Source organism: Heteronotia binoei, chromosome 6, assembly GCF_032191835.1.
Source record: "Heteronotia binoei isolate CCM8104 ecotype False Entrance Well chromosome 6, APGP_CSIRO_Hbin_v1, whole genome shotgun sequence".
NCBI classification, from domain to species: domain Eukaryota; kingdom Metazoa; phylum Chordata; class Lepidosauria; order Squamata; family Gekkonidae; genus Heteronotia; species Heteronotia binoei.
In genome coordinates, this window is record NC_083228.1 from 113217521 (window position 1) to 113235004 (window position 17484).

General features: G+C 40.1%; 1 protein-coding gene across 4 annotated transcripts in view; it reads right to left on the reverse strand.

Moving 5' to 3' along the window:
- Window positions 1-1635: 1635 nt before the first annotated feature.
- VEPH1 (ventricular zone expressed PH domain containing 1) overlaps window positions 1636-17484 on the reverse strand; it is a 180597-nt gene continuing 164748 nt past the window's right edge. For 2 of the 4 annotated variants that reach the window (XM_060242382.1, XM_060242381.1), the window contains 2 exons: window positions 2426-2562; window positions 1636-2092 (listed from right to left, as the gene is read on the reverse strand). In XM_060242382.1, the coding sequence (XP_060098365.1) occupies window positions 1856-2092; window positions 2426-2562 (374 nt within the window). In that variant the 3' untranslated portion in view covers window positions 1636-1855. Of the gene's footprint in view, window positions 2093-2425; window positions 2563-17484 lie in introns of those variants that run through there. The other 2 variants (XR_009555592.1, XM_060242383.1) reach the window with 1 other exon arrangement.

The following is a 17484-nucleotide window of genomic DNA, read 5'->3' on the forward strand; positions in this document are numbered from 1 at the left end:
AGTGACCTATGGGACAGTTTGATGGGGCTAAAAAGACCACTGCTGCAGAGTGGAAAGCTAAGGGGAGTGGGACCTGACCTGACCAAAGATGCTGTGAGACGGAGATGGAAGTAGTAGGGCTCTCAGCAATGGGCTGGGAAATACCTGGAGATTAGGGGGTGGAACCTGAGGAAGGGGTGGTTTGGAGTAGGGAGGGACCTCAGCAATGCCACTGAATCCACCCTCCAAAGCAGCCATTTTCTCTAGGGGAGCTGATCTCTATTGTCTGGAGATCAATTACAATAGTGGGAGATCTCCAGGCCCCACCTGGAAGCTGGCAACCCTAAATGTGGGACACAGCAGCTGCCAAGTGGCTAGCAGTGCCCAGTACCAGTGTGAGTCCTAATGTTAGTAGTCTACTGTGGGCACTGCAAGCTATTCAGTGAACAGACACCTCCACTAGGCTAAGCCAGCAGCTCCCACGCTTCTCTTGCTGACTCATAGGGCTATCTGATAAAGGAAAATATCCTTTCCTCTTTATCACTATTCAGTTTTAATTTTTAACCTCCAATGGTTCTACTGCATTACCATAAATAAGGCCCTGCCCCGTATACTTATTAGTTTAACACTCAGGATCGAAGGAACAAGAGCTTTAAAAAAAAATCAGTGCATGGGCTAGAGGATATCCATGTCTTGCTCAGTTTGCTTATTCACTTTATTTAGAACCCACTTTCATTGTTGAGACTCAAGGCATGGATGACAGCTAGACCTGCATGACCCACGGTTAGGTCCCATCTCAACCATGGAATCACCAGCCACTTTCAGTCTGATTTCCCATTACACAAATGAGACTAGCTTTGCTCTCTCTTGTGTACTGTGATCTGTCTCCAAGCTTCACAAATAAGATGCAAATTGACAATATTTTGAAATCCTGATTTGGTCATTCCACCAGTCAATTTTCATTAGGGCCACAGCAGTAAGGTCTGGGATTGGTCTGGGTGTGAATAAGATGGCAGTTGGAAAGCACAGTATCATGGTCAAGCAAACATAGCAGTGTCACGATTCAGGGTCTATGTACAAAGCAAGCCTGAATGAGCCCTAAACCTATCTAAAATACAGTCAAATGATGTCGGGAAAACTATGCATGGCTGTATGTATTAATACTGGAAGAATGAGAATGGCCTTGGATATGACCTAAAGTTTTCCAAAGAAAAATGTGGTAGGCATTGGCAATTGAACAGGTCATCTTATGATGTTTAGAAGGGAGTCTTAGGATTGCCATCTGGCTGAACTTTTCCCTTGCTAAGCAACAACTGCAGATTCTGTAAAAGAGGGGCCCAGCCACTGTGTCACTCAGCAAGCATAGTCTTGATCACATGCTACTTAAGCTCTCTTCACAAGGACAATAGCAAATAATGTTAGTACACCTGCAAGTGTTATTCTGGAGAGAGATTTCTTGCTTCTGTTGTTCATATATAACTTTATAAAATCTGTGCATTCTTTGCTTTTTATCTCCTTAATGATAGGCATGTTCCTTGAAATCATGCAAGGATAACTCTAGTTGCATTTGCTTTCTAGATAGGACCATAGGTGTATAGTTTGGGTGGACAGAGATAATCTTGAGAACAAGTACAGTTGACTGTATTCTGTACTGTAGCATTAGAGGACAGGAGTTAAAGCAGTTGTTCCTTAAACTGAAGTGAACACTATGCTAGTGTGAACATGCTGCATCACTTCAGCTCTTCTTGCAAATGAGGAATGTAGCCCAATTGTCAGCCACTATACTGAGATGTGAAAGTAGCTCTCTTCCTTTTCGAATAATGAGACACTTTGTAATTCCATGTTTAACAGAATGGTATGAACAGGCCTATAGTTTTTACAAGTATGTAGTTGCTTCTCTGCTTTCCCTTTCTTTGGCTTGTGCAACTGCGACATTAATGCACTGGAGCCACTCTTCTGCGTTCTTTTCATCTTTGGCCTTGAAAACGTATGTCTTACTGTCTGTGAAGATTTCAAAGGCCCGGGGAAGGCTGCGATCTCTGCGTTTCTTGGCCACAGCTTTGACACTCTGGACCTTACTAAGCTCAATGGGGCAGTCATCTGGGTCATCTTTCTAGAATACAGAAAGAAAAGAAGTGTGTGGGGGAGGGGAGACTTCAGCATTGATTTTGACAATACATTTTGTTATGAACTTAGAAAGGTGTAATTCTGTTCAGCATTGCACTGTAAGAGACTTTGGGGGCAGTGATAATAGTTAAATTGGTGTAAAACCAATTTAAGTTTGAAGTGTAGATATACTTTCAACACCCTGCTGGGAAAAAAAACCCTTCCATTTTGAATGCATAGTTCCAGTACTTTTAGGAGGTGGTGTCTCCTTGGTCATCAATAAACTTTGTATTGGTTATCAGAGAATTACTAAATATAAGGGACCTTTCTGCTAACGTACCGATTTTCCTTTGCGAAAGAGAAGCTGGTTGCCAGCAAGAGTAAAATAGCGGGTTTTCCATCTTTTGATGAATTTCCATCGGACTTGTTTTTCTTTCAGCTTGCCTTCGATCAGGGGTTGGCCATCTTGATTCACAACTGGGGAGATTTAAAATGTAATATTTTCATTAGTTTTTTTCTGTTTCTGCTGTAGATTTTATCACCACATCAGAAATAACCATGCAGAAAATTGCTTCTTTATAAGCCACTTGGCCACACTTCCCAAAATAAGCAGCTGTAATAGCAAATACAGTATTACTAGTAGGGATGTGTACAAACCAAAATTCATCACAAACTGAACCTGGTTCATGGTTTGTGAACCTTGGTTGTGCAATCCTGCCCCTCAAACCTCCCATGTGGTTCTTGTCAGCAGACCCACTGATGCTGGGCTTGAAAAAGTCATTTAAAAAGATTGGCTTTTTCAAGCCGTAGTGGCACAACTCACTGAGTGAACTCAGAAGGCATATGAATGGTGTTAGCTAGCCCTGCTGCATCATGAACCACGAACCCTGAACCAGTTTGTTAAACAGAAAGATCTGAGGAGGTTCGTGACACTTCACGAACCATGAACCTTCACAAACCTCCATTTTCCCAGTTCATGCCCATCCCTAACTACTAGTCCAGAACAATCTCTTTCAGACAAAAGTTGTATCTTATTGCCGATATAACAGAGGGTGTTTTTACATTCAGTTTGATCCAGAGTTTTAGAGTCTTCAAATCGCCTGCCACTGTTTGGCTTTAATTATTTTCCTTTTACATTTAATTGTTTCAATTTTTTTTTTGGGGGGGGTGTCTCTGATCAGAGGGCAGCCGGAATACCAGTGCTTAGTTAAATGTATACAATTGCTTGGAAATCATGTCAACACTGCAAAAACAATACAAATTTAAATTACTAGATGAGGCAAGCAATGATATGTAAAAATTTCAAGTGCTGTCAGTTCTCATGCAAATTACTGCACCTTGTGGTGGCTTTTGGAAGAGTCTTTTAAAATGCAGGAAAACTTTTACAATACAAGTTTGAAAAGAGAAAAGACCAGACCAAAGAGAAAAGACCAGACCAAAGAGAAAAGACCAGACCAAAACTAGTCTCAAGAAAAACGCTTTTGTGGTGGCATCAAAACCCACCTCACTGAAACAAATGTAAATGCCTTGGGAAGCAACGATGCGAAACAGTTATGAGAATGTTATGTAATGTAAAAGTTGAGTTTACAATGCGGAGATAGAGAGTCGCAAACTGCTAGTGTAAAAACACCCAGAGTCAAACCCAGGAGCTACCTTCCTGAACCAGCATGGTATAGTGCCTAGAGTGCCAGCGAAGGAGACATAAGAAAACAATCTTATATTGACCAAAAATTCTAAGGATATGTTGTTGTGTGTATGTGTGTGTTTTTTCCCGAAATGACCATGGTATAAAAGGGATAGATACATAACACAGCTGTTGCTACCCAATGGTCCAGATGGAGAATACATCACAAATTATCATGCAAGAAAGCAAACTGAGACAAATTGGTTTATTTATTCCAGTTATAGAGTCTGGAAATCCTGTTTACAAGAATATATTGGCACCTAGGGATGCCAGCCTCCAGGTAGGGCCTGCCCCCCCCCCCAGAATTATGACTCATCTTCATACTATAGAGATCAGTTCCCCTAGAGAAAATGGATGCTTTGAAGGGTGAACTCTATGGTGTTGTACCCCACCAATGCCCCTGACCTCCCAAGGCTCCACCCCCAAATCTCCAGGAGTTTCCCAAACTGGATCTGACAATCCTATTCCCCCCCACCCCCACTATTGGTCAGGAGGGACTTAGGGAACCCTATTGTACATATATTTTCCCTACTTTGGGAAAATAGCTGATCCAGGCAATGAGGCATCATATCCAATTGTTTCTTCCCAGTGCCAGAATCTGAATTCAATGCCTCCACCACAAGTATTGAAAGCGATGGGAGATTTGTTACTTTATCATTGAGTTACACCCTCTGAAGATGGCATTGTGCTGCAAATGTTAATATGTCTCTTAGGCCTATGGTGGTCACAGAAAAACCTCCAAATTGTAGCTTTTGTTGTGTATATTTGGATAATATCCACAGATCTGCAGCAATGTCAGTTTTAAAGGGCTCCCCAAGTGATGAGATGCCAGCATGTCTGAGGGGCAAATTAAAACAGAGAAGTTCAAAGAGGGTCACAATGAACTAATATTCCAAATACTTGCGAGTTCTTTGTAACATATTTTGTTTGCAATTAAGCTGTCTAAGTATGTACGCTCTGGTACAGTGACCCTGTGACCCATCTTATTACTTTAATGGAAACAACCTCCTTTTACGGGATTTCAGCCACTTGGTGCTTGTTTTTGAAGAGCTTTTGTCTGAGCCAGAGCAGCTTCTTATCACAGTGCATAAGATTAAAAGTCAGCCGTGTTGCCTTGTTGATAAAAGCAAAACTGGATTCTGAATCACCATCTTCCTAACTAGGGTCGCCAGCCTCCAGATGGGGCTTGGAGATCTCCCTGAACTACAACTGATCTCCGGGATAAAGAGAACAGTCCCCCTGGAGAAAATGGCTATCTTGGAGGGTGGATTCTATACCAAACTCTGCCCTCTGCCCAGGTCCACTCCCAAATCTCTAGGAACTTTCCAACTTGGGAGATGGCAGCTATGCTTCTAAGCAGAGTTGCCAATTCCCGGAGAAGCAAGTGATATTTAGAATGAATTCTATGAACTCAAACAAGCCAAGCAGGACAGTGGAAAATTATATGGCTGGTAGAAAGGGCACATTGATAGAAATATGAATCTCTACTTGCTGAACAAGAAGAGGGCAAAAGGGTATATAGAGATATATAAAGTGAGGGAACTCCCGGAGTTCTATTTGCAACTCACAACAATGTGCATTTTCAAGAAACACAGAACATTGCTCTTCAAAAGATAGTCTTTTTGGAGAACTGGAGATAGCATGCTAGAACCACCACTGCTCACGTTGCATAGTAGTGGGGAATGTTGTCAAGTTGAAGCCAACTTACAGCAACTCAGTACAGTTTGCTAGGCGAGAGATGAATAGAAGCGGTTTTCCATTGCCTGCCATTGCTATCTCCCATCCAAATACTAACCTGAGCTGACCCTGCTTAGTTTCCAGGATTTTTTAAAAAAAAGTTTATTGAGAAAAAAAAGGCATTACGAGAAATAGTGCTATTTAGAGCAGTATAAAATCAGTACAAAGACAAACTTGAGATTTAAGGTATACATTAAAGGTAAAGGTAGTCCCCTGTGCAAGCACCAGTTGTTTCCGACTCTGGGGTGATGTTGCTTTCACAACGTTTTCATGGCAGACTTTTTATGGGGTGGTTTGCCATTGCCTTCCCCAGTCATCTACACTTTCTCCCCAGCAAGCTGGGTACTCATTTTACCAACCTTGGAAGGATGGAAGGCTGAGTCAACCTTGAGCCGGCTACCTGAACCAGCTTTCGCTGGGATCGAACTCAGGTCATGAGCAGAGGGTTCTGACTGCAGTACTGCAGCTTTACCACTCTGCGCCACGGGGCTCTTATAAGGTATACATTACATATGCACAATTCAGCCTTTCCTTCCTCCCCCCTCAAAAAAGAAAAGAAAAGAAAAGAAAAGAAAAGAAAAGAAAAGAAAAGAAAAGAAAAGAAAAGAAAAGAAAAGAAAAGAAAAGAAAAGAAAGAAATGTGTTAATTAACGGGTCAAAAATAGATCAGACTCCAGTAAGACAGATTATTAGGTAAAATTTCATGTTCCATCAGGTATGAGACGAAGGGGAACCAGACTGATATAGCTTTGTTCATAGCAATCTATTGAGTATTCATAAGTATTGTAGGCTAGTTTGTGAAGAAGGAATAAGTCCCAAAGTTTGAGTAGCCAATGCTCAACGGCTGGAGGAGTTTTGTCAACCCATTCTGAGGCTATTATAAGTTTCCAAGATCTGATGAGATCAGGCTAGCCTGAGCCATCTGGGTCAGGGTAGGTCCTGTTGCATACATTCATATTTTTGGGGGGGCTCCTTGATCATTAAGGATGCACAGCACCCACTGGTTCGACTCACACCCTGTTCACAAGCAGATTTTTGCCGGACTGTTTTTCTCCTTATCAACTTATTTGGGGCTCATCTTCATAACCTGCTGTTTGACAGCTGCTTCCCCACTCCTTGCTGTGCTGCTGCTCTGTTTGGCAGGCAGTTGTTTAAATATACAATTAGATCAGGCACAAATCATATACATCATAAGTAAATAAATGCTGTGCTTAAAAAAAAATTCAGCTGTTTGCTGTTTGCCTTGGTAGTCCTTAGTGATGTTAATGAGTGCCACTCTGTTTGGAACAACAACATTCATGTAGTTTCGTAAAATCCTGATGCAAACTTGCTTGGCCTGGATTTGAGTCATTTGGTGCCACACCAAGCAGACCCAGTGATCAGCTCACATCTGATATAGACACAAACATGACGTTTGACTATAAAAAAAACATTCTCTGTGAAACTTTTGGCATCTCTAATTAACATGCCTATTACAAGGTTTGCCCCGTGGTGCAGTGGTAAAGCTGCAGTACTGCAGTCCTAAGCTCTGTTCACGACCTGAGTTCGATCCCGGCGGAAGCTGGGTTCAGGTAGCCGGGTCAAGGTTGACTCAGCCTTCCATCCTTCCGAGGTCAGTAAAATGAGTACACACCTTGCTGGGGGGAAAGTGTAGATGACTGGGGAAGGCAATGGCAAACCACCCCATAAAAAAGTCTGCTGTGAAAACGTGAAAGCAACGTCACCCCAGAGTTGGAAACAACTGGTGCTTGCACAGGTGACTACCTTTACCTTTTACCTTTAGGCTTTTTGTAATGATTCATAGTGTAAAAAAATGTTTAGCCAATGACAAAAGGAAAAAAAAGATATACATCATGGACACCATCTTCAGCATTCCTTTGAAGACACTTCACACATTACATGTTTCGGAGACTGGTTAGATGCACCCAGGGCTTTTTTTATAGCAGGAACTCATTTGCATATTTGACCACACACCCTGACGTAGCCAATCCTCCAAGAGCTTACAATAGGAGCCCTGTAAGCTCTTAAAGGATTGGCTACATCAGTGGGTTGTGGCCTAATATGCAAAGGAGTTCCTACTACAAAAAAGCCCTGGATGCATTTGCTGTGTGGTGATGGATAGTGCCATCAAGATGTGGCCAATCTATGACAACTTCATAGGGGGGGATTTCAAGGCTAGAGATGAACAGATGTGGCTTGCCATTGCCTGCCTCTACGTAGTCACCCTGGACTTCCTTGGTGCTCTCCCATCTAAAAATTAACCAGCGCTGACCATACTTAGCTTCTGAGATCTGATGACATTTCGACTAGCCTGTATATGTAGTGAAATCTTTTTACTGTCAAGTCATAGCTGACTTATGGTGACCCCATACAGTTTTCAAGGCAAGAGACATTCAGGGGGGGTTAGCCATTGCCTGACTCTGTGTCTTCACCCAGGTATTCCTTGGTGACCTCCCATCCAAATAACAGCCAGGGCTGACCCTGCGTAGCTTCTGAGATCCGAAAAGATGGAGCTTGCTTAGGCTACCCAGGTCAGGGTATGCAGTGAAATACAGAGGTGACAATTTATAAGAGTTTGGTGGTATTTTGAACATCATTGGCTATCCCTAACACACTTTGTTCCTGAAATCATTGCTATGCAGGGCTGTACTGAAATTTCCATTCAAATTCCTCTAAGCTTATATTTATGTAGAAAGGATTAAAGAGAGCAAATGTTTAAATATTTGACTTAACTGGGAAGTAAACATTTTTCATGGTATATGACTTCTTTGAAATCCCACTATAATGCTAAAAATGTTGGCTAAAACTGAAGTAAACAAAATTATCTTATATGGAAAAAACTTCCATACTGGCTTTAGAATGCGTCAGTGTAAGTATGGGAATGAAGTGGTAGAATGCTGGAGCACTAAAATGGACTCCACCCCTCCTGGTTACCAGAAGATCTAAAACTTTTGAATGCAAGAACCTTGCAAATAAAAAATTAACACTTCAAGGAGAAAGGTTCTAAGCTATGCTGATGCCTGCTGAACTACTTTTCCATGGTATGGCTTCACAAAGGGTTGAGCCTCAGCAAATCTGATTCTAGAAATTAAACAATGCACTAAAATTTAAACTGTTGTTGATATGGTAGCTATGTCTGTTCACAAGAAGGACCTAGGTTATTCAACAGGTTTACCAGGTGCCTGCAATGGTGGGCAAACTCTTGGTAATTGTTGTTGATGTCCACCAATGCTCATCTGGTCAGCGAATGGAAGCAGGCTGGCAAAATGGGGTGGTGGTGGTGATCTTTGTCACCACACAATGACATCAGCACACAACCTGGAAGCACCAGCATAGCACTGGAGTAATGTTCTAGGAAGGTGCAATGCCGGCAATTCCAGGTTATGTTAAGAAAGTGACATCATTGTGTGGAACAAAGATCACTGCCTCCCCCTTCCGTAAGTACTTGCCTTCCCCCATCTCCTACTGGCAACCCTTTTTTCCAAGCAATTTATGCTGATTGAGAAGGTTTGAAAACTTCCTTCATTTCTACAACTTATTGCACTGTTCATGATTAAACTTGCCATGTAAAATTTAAGTTTTTAGTAACCACCTGTAGTTTGTATGCACTTAAGTATATTTCATATATTTGTTGTGGAAAAAATCCAGCAGAAGCTCATTTGTATATTAGGCCACACACCCTGATGCCAAGCCAGCTGGAACTGCGTTCCTGCTCAAAAAAAGCAGAAAAATATGGCCAAGGATTAAAAAACTATCTGTCATGAAAAAGAGTGGCTTGTAATGGTTTGAACAATGAAAAAATGCAAGACCATATTTATGGGGACATAAGTTTACAGTACTTGCCTTGCCATGGCTGCATGCATTCAGCAACGTATTTATGTTATGCTTTAGGGCATTCAAAAATCTTCACAAACATTATCTCAATATGACTATGTAATGCAGTTGTTATCCACAGATTAACCTCTCTTCCTAGGAAAGTCTTCAACAGAAAAGGGGCCCTTCTTCAGGTGGCCGCACTGCATGAATGTGACATCAGCAGCAGGGAGCCTGGCCTTCACTGCTGCAGTCCTGAAACTGTGGTCCAATGAGAGACCTGTTTGAGTACATCCTCCTCTTGGTCTTTAGGAAGGGGTGCAAAACATTTATTTCAAAACACTTCCATCAGAGGCTCTTGTGCCAGGGAATGAAACTTGTGTATTTGGCTATGATGTCGGGCTGGAACAAAAGTTTTTGTGTCACTGATGGTTTTGATTGGTTTTATTAATGTGAAATTCTAAATCCATAACAAATGTAAAGAACACATGCTTTTAGTTAACATTATATTTTAATTGTACTAGAAACCTCCATAACTTCTTTGGAGGGGAGGGGTGTTTGCGAGATTGTATTGCCCTGCATTTTGGAAATCATGGATAGTAGATTAGCTCATGTAAGTGACAAAGGAAATCTTTTTTGTATAAATCTGTATAAGCTTGAGGCATTGGTTTCAGGTACAGTGACTAGTCACTATTCTTAATCAAAACTCAATGCATTTAAAAGAACATGTATATATAGAGCAGACTATATTAACTATTTAAATGGAACCGATTTAAATGGAACCAGCATCCTCTGGGGGTTCCGTGTTGGATCCAAATCTATGTTGTATAAGTGGATGACGAAATCATTCTGCTTGGGCAAGAAGGGAGGAGGTATTTGCTGATTCTTCCTTTCTGTTGCAGCCGCCGTGCAACATCCCAGGCTGTTAATAAGTGTCTCTCGAACTGTTTTTTGAACATTAGTGATGACAAAGGTTTTTTTGTAGCTGGAACTCATTTGCATATTAGGCCACACACCCCTGATTTAACCAATCCTCCAAGAGCTTACAGGACTCTTAGTACAAAGCCTATTATAAGCTTGAGGAGGATTGGGTACATCAGGGGTGTGTGGCCTAAAATGCAAAGGGGTTCCTGCTACAAAGAAGCCCTGAGTTGTGATCTCCCCATGAGGGTCCAGTATGGTTTTTTAAAAGGGGGATGAGATATTCAGAGAATAAATTAGAATTCTTCTTATGACTTGGAATAAGGTTAGATATGAACTCAAGATACTTTTTTATATCATGCCTGCTTTCTTTAATTAAAAAAAAATTAAACCGCAGTTGCTGTTGGGGAATTCAGATGCATGGGAAAGGAATGACTTTAATAAGATGGACTTTTTCTTAGATGGTGGGGGTACAATAGAACAAAGTTTTTCAGATAATGGGAGCTGCTAGACCCTCCACCACCACCCTTTTTATATTGCAAATTTTTCAAATAGAACATTATTTTAAATGTTCTGGAGAGCCGCTGCCAGTCTGAAAAGACAATACTGACTTTGATGGACCAAAGGTCTGATTCAGTATAAGGCAGCTTCATATGTTCATACGTTCATATATATGTTGATAAGGTATGATCATGGGAACAGGAAGTTGGCCCCATTCAAAAAATGTTTATTAGTTAAGGGAGATCTGTCCCAAATCCATAACATCTCAATGCAGGAGGAAAGGTGAGAGAAAGATAATTCAAAAGCTGAAAACTCAATTAATTAATAACACGATCTCTATAGAAAAGTATCTGACCACAGGCAAGCCACTTTCTCTCAGACTCAGCCCCTCCCCTCATATGGGGACAGTATGAAGGGCTGCCTTGCAGGGCTGTTGTAAGGATGAATTCACATGGAATACTGAAAGCACTGTACAAACACTAAGTATTAAGTGTTACCAAAAACTTGCAATGTTCAGACCCTAATATCAGTAAGTACAGCAGTAGTGAAGGTGTTAGAAAATTCATAGTTTTTGGAAGTAATTATAGTTAAAGAAGCTATGCCTACTTATTTCTTTCCCCATTAAGAATCTATCTGAGTTTTATGCAACAAGGATAAAAGGAGCCAATCAGTGCAAAATGATGAAGAGATTTTAATGTTTTATGCCCTGACTTGCTTTTATAGGCTGTGTTTTATTGGCATTTTTAATTGGCCTGGCCAATAAAGGTCTTGTTATTTTATTGAGTTGGCTTATTTTACTGATTTTTTTGTGGCTCTTATTCTCTTATTTGCCTCATTTTATTTTACTGTTTTAGTTGTGAGCTGCCTTAAGCAGGTCTGGAGAGGTGGCATACACCTCTAGGAAATAAATGGATAAAGTTGCCATCAGTTATGCATGCTCAGCTCACTCATTTGGTGAGAATAATAATAAGATGAAGACATCTTGTGAATGCTGTAAGCAATTTATAAACTATGAGATTTAATCAAAACATTTCCTTGGAGATTTTAGCATACAGAACAAGTATTTTCAGTCAACCAGGCTATTCATGCGTTCAAAGTTTAAAAAAAAAAAAAATAATAAGTGTTAATAAGTGTCTCTCGAACTGTTTTTTGAACATTAGTGATGACAAAGGTTTTTTTGTAGCTGGAACTCATTTGCATATTAGGCCACACACCCCTGATTTAACCAATCCTCCAAGAGCTTACAGGACTCTTAGTACAAAGCCTATTATAAGCTTGAGGAGGATTGGGTACATCAGGGGTGTGTGGCCTAATATGCAAAGGGGTTCCTGCTACAAAGAAGCCCTGAGTTGTGATCTCCCCATGAGGGTCCAGTATGGTTTTTTAAAAGGGGGATGAGATATTCAGAGAATAAATTAGAATTCTTCTTATGACTTGGAATAAGGTTAGATATGAACTCAAGATACTTTTTTATATCATGCCTGCTTTCTTTAATTAAAAAAAAATTAAACCGCAGTTGCTGTTGGGGAATTCAGATGCATGGGAAAGGAATGACTTTAATAAGATGGACTTTTTCTTAGATGGTGGGGGTACAATAGAACAAAGTTTTTCAGATAATGGGAGCTGCTAGACCCTCCACCACCACCCTTTTTATATTGCAAATTTTTCAAATAGAACATTATTTTAAATGTTCTGGAGAGCCGCTGCCAGTCTGAAAAGACAATACTGACTTTGATGGACCAAAGGTCTGATTCAGTATAAGGCAGCTTCATATGTTCATACGTTCATATATATGTTGATAAGGTATGATCATGGGAACAGGAAGTTGGCCCCATTCAAAAAATGTTTATTAGTTAAGGGAGATCTGTCCCAAATCCATAACATCTCAATGCAGGAGGAAAGGTGAGAGAAAGATAATTCAAAAGCTGAAAACTCAATTAATTAATAACACGATCTCTATAGAAAAGTATCTGACCACAGGCAAGCCACTTTCTCTCAGACTCAGCCCCTCCCCTCATATGGGGACAGTATGAAGGGCTGCCTTGCAGGGCTGTTGTAAGGATGAATTCACATGGAATACTGAAAGCACTGTACAAACACTAAGTATTAAGTGTTACCAAAAACTTGCAATGTTCAGACCCTAATATCAGTAAGTACAGCAGTAGTGAAGGTGTTAGAAAATTCATAGTTTTTGGAAGTAATTATAGTTAAAGAAGCTATGCCTACTTATTTCTTTCCCCATTAAGAATCTATCTGAGTTTTATGCAACAAGGATAAAAGGAGCCAATCAGTGCAAAATGATGAAGAGATTTTAATGTTTTATGCCCTGACTTGCTTTTATAGGCTGTGTTTTATTGGCATTTTTAATTGGCCTGGTCAATAAAGGTCTTGTTATTTTATTGAGTTGGCTTATTTTACTGATTTTTTTGTGGCTCTTATTCTCTTATTTGCCTCATTTTATTTTACTGTTTTAGTTGTGAGCTGCCTTAAGCAGGTCTGGAGAGGTGGCATACACCTCTAGGAAATAAATGGATAAAGTTGCCATCAGTTATGCATGCTCAGCTCACTCATTTGGTGAGAATAATAATAAGATGAAGACATCTTGTGAATGCTGTAAGCAATTTATAAACTATGAGATTTAATCAAAACATTTCCTTGGAGATTTTAGCATACAGAACAAGTATTTTCAGTCAACCAGGCTATTCATGCGTTCAAAGTTTAAAAAAAAAAAAAATTCTAAGTGTTTTAAACTGAATGAGAAAATAATGAAATTAATGCAGGAAAATTAATTTTAGAGGAAATTGATTGAGAGTCAATGTGATGAATTGATTAGAATTAGGACTGTTGAGACACAGATGTTAACCCTCATTTTCTCCCACTGACAGTGCATACCGATGCAGAGTTACTTCATTCTAATTCAGGTGAAATCTATGCAATTAGAGGGAGGTAACTGCAACAAAATAGTCCTGCAGATGAACTTGGCTCGGTCACTTTCTCTCTCACTCTAGCCTAGGTGTTGCTGGAGGAAAGGAAAGCTATGCACATTGTCTTATGTTCCTTGAAGGAAGGATAAAAATGTGATAGACAGATATAAAGTGACTGATTTGAGACCAGAGATGCTGTGGGCGGAAGCCTCACCTTGCTTACCTTTTCTCTACTCTCAATCACTGTAAATCACCTTTGCTTGCCAGCACACATTTTAAAACTGGGGGAGTGAACTGCTTGGGGCAGGAATGTAGAAGGAGGAAATGGATCGTGTACTCCATCTCCTCCTTCAGCTTTTCCACTCTTATTTGCCCCTGCAATTTTTTTTTTTTAAAAAAATACAGAAATGGTGTCAGGGCTTAAATAAATGCATTTGTGCATAATCTGTCGCCAGCTGCTAAGAATCCATTGTGTACTTCGGTACCTTCCTGGAGAATTAATTGATTTAAAAGGTTACATGCTTATTGAAGCCAACTGTTAATACAAAGCAGATTATGTTGAAAAAGATCTGCTGCAAGCCAGCTTTTTGAACAACAGACAAAGCGTGAATTGTTCCTCAAGTGACTCATTTGTTGGTAACCAAATAATGTTTATGAAATAATGTAACAAGTCTCAGCAAACAAGTGTAAATCAGCCTCAGAACATAAACCAGGTTCAGTTGCGCTGTGACTCCTCATCCTCTCCCTATACTTTTGATTGCCTGCAACCATGTTTAGGGTACCTGGGGACTCATAAGTAGGCATGAATTGGGTGGGCATGCTGGTTATGTGAACTAATGTCTCCAAGGGGGGTGCTTTACAGATGGCTATTGATGTGTATGACTGTGGTAGCTGTTTTCTGAGTAATTAAAACAGTATAGGTATTTATGGATATATATGTAAGTCCTGCAAAGAGGTGCTGGTTCACGCAGTTGTAACTGTAAGGGAATTCTCTTAGATTGTACTTCCAATGAAATAACCATGTGGAATCAGCAAGAATCTGAGCATAAGAGCCTGTAGGGCTTTCACACATGTATATGCATCAGTTGATGACTACAACGTTATGTGCTGCTGTCATGTGTGAATATCTCATTGCACCTGTAAGTCTACAAGTAGAACATTCATATCATCCAATGATGTCTCAATTGAAAAGTGCAGGGTTTGATGTATTCTAAGAGTCACCAAGTGTAGAATAATCAAGTGTAAATCCGTGGGCACAGTAGTGCTCATGTTCTATGGAAACCCTTATATTATCAAGTGGTTTGAAAATGGCAGGAGGCTGGAAAACTACTGTTCGGTTTCCAGTTGATTCTATGGTATTTTAGTCCTTTCAATGTGATCTACACATTGAGCATCTCATTCTTGGGTTCAAAAATAAAACTGATGGGAAATATTGAATTAAGCATTCTATAGAAGTCTCTGAGTCTTTTTTTTTTTGAAACTTGGAGAGGTTACTATATCCATGGATACGATGCTATTAACATAACTAGAGATCACCAGGCTAAAGTTTCACTGAATGGCTCTCTAGGAATCAGTGTGAAACAATGACTGGATCCAGACTAATGTTTCTGTGAGGACAAGGACTTCCATCCACAAAGTGCCATTTTCCTGTCTCCCCGCTCCTGTAACTGCCCCAAATGCTCCCTCAGATCCTGTTTCTAAGGCATTTGGGCTGCTGCAGGATGGGAAAAGGCATCATACGCCATTGGTGGAAGTCTTTCCACTTGTTTAGATCTATGCCACTGGAAGAACGCCCCCCCCAACATATCTAATTTAATCTCAGAAGCCAGCACCCCAGACATTAAAAGCACTTCCATCCCAAAAGTCATTATCTTGGCAAAAAGGGTATTGATATTCATTTTAGTTTCTCAGTCAATTTCTAGCACAAATTGCTTAAGACAGTAGACAGTTCAGAACTAGTACAGGGCTGTTCACATAGTCAAAGGGAACTGTATACTTTAAAATGATCAATAAAGATCATGTTCTTACAGGACTGAGCCCACCAGAATAGTCTTGCATATAGATTTAGTATATGTAAGGCAAACAGAATAATTGAAAACAAGAAGTTCACTTCTTAACAGAATGGATCTAACCTTTCCAACCCTCTCCAAAATACAATAGGCCACTGAGAAAGGAGTATGGAATTTCCAAGTTTGCCAGTTGAAATTATTGTCAAAGATACAGAATGTCCTGAAATATTTTCCAATCCTCCCTTTAATTTTCCTAGCTCTCCAGTTTCGTCAGATCAAATTCTTCTTCTTTGTGTCCATGGCAGTTTTAGGATGGCATAAATGGACTTACTGGAAGGGAGAACTAGTATTAATGAGAAACAAAACCAGTCCTTGGCTGGTTGCGTTTTTATTCCAGGATGACCACAGCTGGGGGCTTTTTAGATGAGTCAACAAACATCAAATGGATCAAATAGAACAAATATCAAATTGACAAAGACTTAAAAAAGAATCCTGTAGACACATCATTTCACTCTTCTATTCCTCAGTGAATTTTTTTAGAACCAGTGTGATATAGTGATGAGAATGTTGGTCTAGAATCTGGGAGACTCATGTTCAAATTCCTACTCTCAGTCCAACCTACCTCATAGGGTTGTTGTAAGGATAACCTGGAAGAGAGGAGAATGGTATAAGCCACTTTGGGTCCTCATTGAGGAGAAACACTGGGTATAAACAAACAAACAAGAAGTTGGACCCCACAATCCGTCAACAGAACACACTGGTGGTTGTTGATCTCCCTGGTTTTCTTTTCTCTCCAGCAGCCATTTTTGACTCTGAGAAAGTTTGTTCTCAGGATCATAGGACCTGTATGCAGTATTATACACATGTTGGGAGGGGACGGGGAGGGGACAGAGGTGAAATTGCTCCCTTCCTCTTTTATATATTATCTTTCTCCTTTTCTATTTTCCCCTTTCTACTTTCCCCTTTCCTCTTCCTCTTTCTCCTTCTCTTAAAACAACCTTAAACAAACAAAGATATGGTGGTGGTCACTGGTGCGACCCACCTTAGATTGTGTCATGACCTCCCAAATTAAAGACCAACATTCTAATGGGTACCTTAGTCACTGATATGCCTATTTCCAGTGCTAGTAGATGCCCAGCTGTCTGTAACATAATATACTTCCCATCTGGCAGAGGACTACACACGCACACACACAAACACACACACTTTTCATTTTTGTTGCTGTGACAGCAGGAAATGAGCAAAGAAAGCCCCCAATATAGTGAGGTTTCTAATGTCAAACATTTTGATTCAATATATTCTACACTATAGAACTGGACCAAATATATTTCCACTCATTGAGAAGGGGCTATGTTTAAAAAAATGACAAAGACAGACAGCCACTGGCACAGCCATATATTCAAGTTTTTTTAAAAGACAGTTTATGTCTTTTTATATGAATAATTTTTCTTTAGAGCTGTCAAAAGCAGGCACAGCCTCACATTTAGGAAATTCAAGATGTTAGCAATCTGCTCAAATATTATGAATGCAGACTTTTAAAGACCTTTCTTTGATGCCAAAGTTGTAACTTTGAATTTTTCATTGATTCAGCTGCAGTTTCATACACGACCAGTTTATGAAGCAAAGTCTAGATGCTTATTTGCTATCCGTTCCACTCCAGTTAAAACTAGATGTGTGGGAAATGCATTTCTCATGGTGATATTTGTTCTGAAAACAACACATCAATGCAGCTAAATACATTTGGGATTTTTAATTTTTTTTTTAAGTTTAGATAAAGATAACTAAGGGTGGCCCTTAACTGCATGGCCCA